Below are 9,170 nucleotides of genomic sequence, written 5' to 3' on the forward strand. Positions count from 1 at the left end.
GTAGCGTGATTCAAACCCCCTCAATGTGCAGTTTCTAGTTAATCAGTTAGTCAGTTACGCAGCCTCCACTGATGTACAGTGACGAGTGAATCTGGTAGTTGGTTTATGACGTTACGAGTTAATCAGTCAGCAGCCTCCACTGATGTTATGACGTTACAAACGCGAAATAACATTATACATTATGCTCCGCGAAATAAAGAGAGCTTATTATTAATCAGTCAGCAGCCTCCACTGATGTTATGACGTTACAAACGCGAAATCACATTATGCTCCGCGAAATAAAGAGAGCTTATTATTAATCAGTCAGCAGCCTCCACTGATGTTATGACGTTACAAACGCGAAATAACCAGGGTACAAAATATGCCTCCACATATTTGGTCAAATCAAATGCAAAATTAAATATCAGAGCACAATCAAAAACACGATTGCAGGTTTTTTTTGTAGGCTAAAGAACGGATGAAGACAGACCTCGTGTGCGTCTCATGTTACAAACTTGATCTCGTGAGCAGAGCGCATCTCATTTACATTTAAAGGTTCATTGTTTGTAAACATTAGAACGGACACGTGAGACGTGACACACACACACACACACACACACACACACAGTTTCACTTTCGTTTCAACTCACCACGCCCGCATCCAATAGGGTCCAGCTGCAGCCCCGGAGATTGTTCCAGATTGGGCAACTTTCGCCCGCTCCCACGACATTTCTCCCTCCAGCTGGAGGCTACTCCCCGCATCATATTAATGCCGACGCATGCAGTGGATTTTGTTGGCCGCCAGATGGGGCCCAGGCCTTAATTTATGACGGCCAAACATTAAATCTACAAGCCTGTGGCGCTGGGCGTGTGACTATTTTGTACCGTGTGACTATTTTGTACGTTCACACGCACAATATATGCTTACCTAGGATTTGACTTGATTCAACAACAAAGCAGTCGGAGCAATGACAAGCCGAAAACTGTCGAAATTGTAGTTATTTGAAGTTTGGATTTTTTTTGCGACTGAGGTAGGTAAATTAAATTTCTTGAGACTAAAGTACCGAAAAAAGGTACCGTTGGGTACCGGTATCGATTCCCAGGTATCGGTTCAAATGTGAAAGGTACCCATCCCTAGCGAGCAGCCACGGGAGGGCCGCGAGATGATTTAAAAAAAATAAAAATAAAAATAAAAAATTGTCAGGCCACTGAACTTAGAAGCAGGCCAGGACAGTGTTTCTAGTTGAATTCTAAAATTCTATTCTATTGTATTCTAAAATGTGACTATATGGTTTTATATTAACTTAATAAATAAACAAAAACTAAAAATCTACTTATTTCAACGAACATTTCAAACTAAATAACAGATTATGCACATAAAACGCTGAAAACAACCGAAGCAACAATAGTATTTTAATGAGGCTATTATTATTATCATTATTATTTTGCAACAAGTTAGCCCTCTCATAAATAGCACATATAAATGAATAACTAAATTGAACTAACTAAGGATTGAAGTGATATTTGGCAAAAAAAATCGGTCACCTGGCAAAAAAAAAAAAAAAAAAGCCCGACGATGTGCACTGGGCCGCGGCTCTCTGACGCCTTATTTTCTGGGTCCCGGCCTGAAAAGTTTGGGAACCCCTGATCTAGGGGCCGTGGTAAAAGTGCACTGCACACCATTAAGACTTTTTCCAATAATTGCTTCTTGCCCTCCTCCTTATCCAACCCTTATACTAGCATTTGGGGCAAGATATAAAAATATGTGTTAAGAGTTTACTTTTCACCAATGAGATAACAGAATGACACAATTGGTGTCAGTGGTGGTAGTGGCCCATTTAATCATCTAAGAAAAAGCAACAACCCATCTATATTAGCATAGCATGGTTTTGATTGATTGATTGAATTGATTGATTGATTTGATTGAAACGTTTATTAACAGATTGCAGAATGGGTACAGTACAGTACAGCTCAATACATACAATTGTTAAGGGGATGCAGACCAGAGAAAGACTTTCGTCTTGTTTACATCAGGGTCCCCCATTTTCAATTCATCATGACACACACGACATACAGACAGTACTGCTACATCTATACATTTATGACATACCTGATTTGCAAATACAGTACCGTTTGTGATACAAAAAGTGTCCAGAAAAAGAGTGTATACATTTAACATAGAAACTGTACATTGGAGGAGGTTGGGTAGGTGGGGTGGGGTTGGGTGGGTGGGGCTGTACATTGGAGGTGGGGGAGGAGGGGGGACACTGTACACTGGAATACTGACAAAGCCATACTTGGTCTTACTGTTGGGTTAGGACATTTGTAGGGGCCAGTTTCGAATTGCAGTCTCCCGTAGGTGTTCTTTGAGAGTGTTTTTTAAGTGGGCAGTGACCCACATTCCTGTGACACACACACACTAGAATGACCATGGAAGCATGCCAGAAGCCATGAAGAGACCACAGTTGTCATGTGGGGACTAGCTGGTAGACCACTCCTGTATATATATATATATATATGGTCGGTCCCTAAGGCCTAACAAAAATAATAGTTGGTTTCAGGTTGGTTGTCAGTTTGGCCATGGGTAGGTAGGGAATTTATTTTATTTTATTTTTTTATTTTATTCTTTCCCACGGCGACTATGGATAGGGAATTTCTTTATTTAATTAAAATGTTCACAACAACATGGATGCATGTACTCTGCCAGCATGTTTAATATCCATAATACTAAATGTTTGACTAAGATTTCTATGAAACTTTATTCTAAAAAAAAAAAAAAAAAAAAAAAAAACGGATTTTTTTTTTTTTTTTTTTTAATATATAATTTTTTTTAAAAACTCATAAAATATATTGGGTCGCACCTAAATCGGCAGGGTCGGTCGGCAACCTGAAACCAACCATTATTTTTGTTAGGCCTAACCATTCGCAGTCTGGAAAAACTCAGTAGACAAACCTTGCCCTACAGAGAGTGGTGCACTCAGCTGAGCGTACTACAGGTATTGCACTACCACCAGTGGTGCAGTCGTAATATGGGAACTGGTTACACGCCACGTGCGCTCCCGCTCCCGCGCATACATGTTCCCTCAGTTGCGCACAGAACAGATGATTATTATGCATAACAATGAATGAATGAAAACTTTATTTAACAGATTGCAGAATGGGTACCGTACAATACAGTACGGCTCAATTAGGGCTGGGCGATATAACGATAACGATAAATATCGCGATATATTTTAATAATCGATATCGAATATCGAAATTTAAAAAAAAATCGAAAAATCGTTTTTTTTTTTTTTTACCTGCAACAGGGCAGTTTTAAAACCAGAGACAGTGGACAGACTTGTCTTTCTTGCCTGCAACTTAAAGTAATGGCTTTGCTTGTCCAAATGACAATACTGACCAAATTCAGATTTCTTTTTCTCTTGTCCATTTATTTTGTTTGCTTTCTAATTTAAAATACATTTTGAAACCGTCTGTACACAGTAGGCTATGTGTGCTAGCAGAACTAGACTCCAGTCACGAGTCACAGTGCACATGTGCAGTGGTTTGTCCACCAAAAAAGCGCCAAAAGATCGAAAATAAACTAGCAGAGCCAGAACTGTTCAACTCCTCTGGAGCCACAGCCAGCAGAGAAGCCGGTTTACTTTAGCTTTTAAACCAGCTGCAGCCTGAGAACTGGAGTGTGAGGGGATGTAACACTAAAGATGGCGGCAATGACAAAGAATTGCTGCAAAATAAACATACATCTGTTGTTAAAAAAAAATTATACTTATAACAATTCGATAATTATCGATATCGAGAAATAAAATAAAATTATCATATCGTTATCGCGATATGATTTTTTTCCATATCGCCCAGCCCTAGGCTCAATACATACAATTGTTAAGGGGATGCAGACCTGAGAAAGACGTTTGTCTTGTTTCCATCAGGGTCCCCCATTTTCAATTCATATAGACATTTATGACATACACAACATACATGACATTTATGGCATAGGGACATATAGGTATTTGGTACTGATACATTTGTGACATAAGCGGTATTCAAATATACAGTACTGTTACCCCTAGATCCTGACAGAGTATATACATATGATGTGGAGGGGACTGTACATTAGGAGGGGGTGGGTGGGTGATCAAGCAGCCCCCCACCTTCTCGTAGGTTCCTATTATTATGCAAAGTCTAGGTGAGAAGTGCCGGGCGCCGGCCGGGTAGCTTTCTACAACGGCCGGGTACTTATCATTGTGCGCACTTCTGCCCTGAGTGACTACTAATAACACGCCGTGTAACCGCGTGTGTGCACGACTGCACCCCTGACTACCACCCCTGCAGGTCTTATATAACAAGGAGGTGCAAATCCAGAGCCTGCAGAATAATGAAAGACCCTCACCACCCCAACAACAGCCTGTTCAAGCTGCTGCGGTCAGGCAAACGCCTGCTCACACCAGCAACTAGGACAGAGAGACTTCGGCTGAGCTTCTTCCCCCAGGCTATCAGTCTTGAACACTGAACTCTCCACACACAAGCACACATGAGCACACTGCACACACACAACACACACACACTGTATACACTCACACACTAACAGTCACTTTAGCATGAACACACACACACACACATGCTGCACGCTCACACTCAATGGTCACTACACAATGAAAAGGTCACTTTAAAAAAATAAAAAAAAATAACAGGAGTGGTTCTTGTATAGTAAATAGATGGATACAGCAAGATAGCATAAGGATATATAGTATAACTGTAGATTGTATAGTATAGCATTGTATAGTAGTGTACATGATGTAGCAGTACTGTCTATCTGTATGTCATGTATGTCATATATGTTACGATTAATTGAAAATGGGGGACCCTGATGTAAACAAGACGAAAGTCTTTCTCTGGTCTGCATCCCCTTAACAATTGTATGTATTGAGCTGTACTGTACCCATTCTGCAATCTGTTAATAAAGTTTTCAATCAATCAATCAATCAAACCCAGTGCCTCATCAAGTAGCTAACATTGTACTGCACTATCACAGGACCTTAGCATGTCTTACCATGCTTTTTGTAAACTTTATGTACATTATACATTAATGTCTTATTCTTATTACTTGTATTATTGCACAAATGTCTTATTCTCATTCCTATTCTTATTACAATATTATTGCACAATCGCTGCGGGCATGACCTCCCGCATTTCACTGTATGCGTGTATGCTGTGTGACAAATAAAACTATTGACTTCTTGACTTGACGTCCAGTGAGTTTTCTAATTGACAATTGATGTGCCGGTGTTAGGACTATCTGCAATATTTTATTTTTTTACAACTAGCGAGCTATCACTGTGCACAGGGGGGGTTCTCTTTCTGGAAATGAACAGACAAATCAAATTCGAGATGCACTTTTACAATAGTCCCTTAACCCTAGCAGCCCATTTTGATTGATTGAAAAGTTTATTAACAGATTGCAGAATGGGTACAGTACAGTACAGCTCAATACATACAATTGTTAAGGGGATGCAGACCAGAGAAAGACTTTCGACTTGTTTACATCAGGGTCCCCCATATTGGAAGGAGAGCAGTGAACTGACATTCGCTGCTTTTACAACACACTCCAACAGTATCGTAATCTGTGCCAATTACATTTACTATTAACGCCACCAGTTATAATTAACGCAACGTTAACTACACTCATTTTAACTGACGTTAGCTAGCTAACGTAGTGTTGCTAACAAGTAGGCAAGCTATGTAATAGAAAGAGGGGATGTGAGCAGGATACACCAATCAATCAAGTCAGCCCGTGGTGATACCTAAATACAGAAAGCTAGGTAGATATACTGTATATAACGTTAGCTCATGTTACAACCCAAACTCGTGTCCATGGTGGGTAACTTGAACTAGTGTGGTCCCTTTACAAGCTATAGCTCGTTGTGTGCGGTAGCAACAACGCAGGCCTCCTTCCTGACCACACACACTGTGAGCTAACTAGCTTCAGCTAACGTTAACTCGACTGGTCATGTTATTAGCTGAGCTAACTCCGCTGGTCAACTTACCCCATCCTCAAGTTCGTCGTCAGACACATCCTCGTCCGGTTGATCCAAATCTATGTCGAACACTCCAGCCATGGCCTCGGTCCTTCACACTAGTCTTATACGCTACAAATAGAGCTTTATTTCCCTGCCTCATATGAGACACACATTGCCCCGCTACAACCGGCTACGGTAGAAACCATGCATGCGCCGAATACATGACTGTCAACCCTCCAGTTTTTCCCGGGATTCTCCCGTATTTCAACCTTCTCTCCCGCCGTCCTCCCGTTAAAATATTTCCCCGTATTTTTCCCGTTTTTATTTATTTATACAAAATGGCTGCAATTCCCTGGTGACGACAGTGCATGCCCAACCTCCTCCAGTCAAATGTATATACTTTTTTTCTGGACTCTTTTCGTATCACAAACAGTACTGTATTTGCAAATATGGTATGTCATAAATGTATAGATGTAGCAGTACTGTCTATCTGTATGTCATGTATGTCATATGATCCTCCAATGTACAGTTTCTATGTCAAATGTATGTCAGTATTCCAATGTACAATGAGAGACGTCGATATTCAACCAAACTCCCCAGTCATCCAAAACAGGAAGTAAAAAACGTTCATTCTTATCGGCAAACTTCCTCATTATATGCCAAACCAGCTCGATTTTTTTTAAATCTGCTTTCACAGTTACATTCACACCTCTCACCCAACCTTAGTTCATGTCATTAATCCTTACGTAAACCACTTCCCCGCACGTAAATTGAATCTAACGTCACACGTTAAGCCAAAACTGAAGATTTTCGTCCGCTATCCCGTTTTAAACAGCGTAAATATGACATTTATCTTCGTTTTTAAAGCAATCAATTCATATTCGCCAACTCCTACAAATCATAGCTAGTATCCCTCCGTTTTTAATAACAATCCGACCATCGCAACATATTATAAACACATAATATTCGCTGATGTCGTGTTTTCCACCGTGTGAGACATTGAAATCAGCTCGGCATACTTTACACTGCTGCCACCTGTCGTCACGGAGGGGAATTGCAGCCATTTTGTAAAAATTAATAAGTACAAAATACGTGCCAATTCCGTGAACCGTGAACAGGGCGTGAAGAAGGTTGAAAAAACAGGAGAATCCCGGGAAAAATGGTAGGGTTGACAGCTATGATTCTGCAATCTGTTAATAAAGTTTTCAATCAATCAATCAAGTGTAGAACAACGTTAGCACAGGAAGTCAGACCGGAAGACGGTTGCCGGGCAAAGTGGGGTTGTTCCCGGAAGCGTGAATACTTTCGGCAGCCCACTTGTCCTTCCGCGTTGCTCTGATTGGCCGAGCGCGCGCATGAGCCGCGACGCGCTCCTCAGCCGAGATGCATCCAGCTCCGCCAGGCAGGAATACTGTGCTCCGCTTAACCCAATTTATACAAATGGAAGTATTGATTACGCCATAACGAATCATTAAAAAAATATACCGTTAACTGGAATATGTTGTTTCTTTACACATATGTAAAGTATGTAATTGGTTTGTCATGACAAACCAATAAAAAATCGCGAATTAACCGGTGGCTACAACAACACACAGTAACTACATGCATCATTGTTTACAATGAACGGTGGGGCGTATCGATTGATTGATTGATTGAAAACTTTATTAACAGATTGCAGAATGGGTACAGTACAGTACAGCTCAATACATACAATTGTTAAGGGGATGCAGACCAGAGAAAGACTTCCGTCTTGTTTACATCAGGGTCCCCCATTTTCAATTCATCATAACATATATGACATACAGATAGACAGTTAGTACTGTGTGTTGTTGTAGCCACCGGTTAATTCGCAATTTTTTATTGGTTTGTCATGACAAACCAATTACATAATCCAACATATGTGTAAAGAAACAACATATTCCAGTTAACGGTATATTTTTTTAATGATTCGTTACGGCGTAATCAATACTTCCATTTGTATAAATTGGGTTAAGCGGAGTGCAGTATTCCTGCCTGGCTGAGCTGGATGCATCTCGGCTGAGGAGCGTGTTGCGGCTCATGCGCATGCGCGCGCTCGGCCAATCAGAGCAACGCGGAAGGACAAGTGGGCTGCCGAAAGTATTTACGCTTCCCGGAGAGCTCACTCTCGGCCAGTGGTGCAGTCGTAATATGGGAACTGCCCAGACGCCTAAATATTAAAGGCAACCAACTTGTGTCTAACCACGCCCAACTTGCGTCTAGCCACGCCCCCGCGGCGACGCGGCAGCAGCAGAGCGGAGCGGAGCGGAGCAGCAGAGCGGAGCGGCCTGCGACGTCGGGCGCCTACCCGGGTCACCGATGCCGCCGCCCTGCTGCAGGAGCGGTTTGTGGTGGGTCTCAGAGACGAGACCCTGAGGCGAGAAATGCGGAAGTACCTGATGGAGGACGGGACGTGGCCGCTTCCCCAGGTACTGAAGGCGGCGAACGATTGGTCGGAGGAGGAGCTGGTCCTCCCCTCCGACAAGGGTCCCACCCAGGGTTTAGTCCACGCTGCGGCCGCGGAGGGACGGGAGGCCCCGCGGAGCGTAGACACGCTGCAGGAAGCTATTAAGCAGCTCAAGGCAGGACAGGAGCGGCTGGGTGTGCGCCAGGAGCAACTATTCCAGGCCCTCCAACAGGAGCGCGACGCGCCCCGGAGAGGCACCACCAGACGGCGACGCCGAGACGACGCGACCGCCGCTACGCGGGAACCACCCTGCCGAGACGAAGAGGGAAGGCTGATTTGTTATGCCTGCAATCAGCCGGGCCACATCAGCAGAGATTGCCCCCGCCCAGCCAGCGGGCCACGCCCAGCCTCTGCTCCCACCCCCGAAGCCCCGGGCCCATCAGGGTACCGACCCGGACCACGAAGGGCAGTCGACGCCGTAGCGGCAGGAGCCGCCGACTCGGCCGCAGAGGGCACCGAGACGCAAGACGTGCACGGGACGTGCCTCACGCTAGACGCCCAGATCGACGGGGTTGAGACCCGCTGCCTCTTCGACACAGGCGCCGAGGTCACCACCATGAATGAGAGCCACTTCCGAAGACACTTCCCGCGGTCGAGGTTGACCCCCGCCAACTGGATCACCCTCACCGCCGCCAACGGGTTGGAGATCCCAGTGGTGGGGTGTCTATACGCTGAGGTGAAGTGCCTGG

The 9,170-nt window shown here is 43.7% G+C and overlaps 1 protein-coding gene across 1 annotated transcript in view; it reads right to left on the minus strand.

Annotated features, from left to right (window-relative positions):
* Positions 1–6,170, minus strand: part of rps6kb1a (ribosomal protein S6 kinase b, polypeptide 1a) — a 100,091-nt gene extending 93,921 nt beyond the window's left edge. Inside the window, exon 1 of the mRNA XM_084320709.1 lies at positions 6,024–6,170. Coding sequence (XP_084176835.1) covers positions 6,024–6,095 — 72 coding nt within the window. The 5' untranslated portion in view covers positions 6,096–6,170. The remainder of the gene's footprint in view (positions 1–6,023) is intronic.
* Between the last annotated feature and the right edge of the window lie 3,000 nt (positions 6,171–9,170).

Source organism: Notolepis coatsorum (assembly GCF_963971535.1).
Source record: "Notolepis coatsorum genome assembly, chromosome: 8".
NCBI lineage: Eukaryota > Metazoa > Chordata > Actinopteri > Aulopiformes > Paralepididae > Notolepis > Notolepis coatsorum.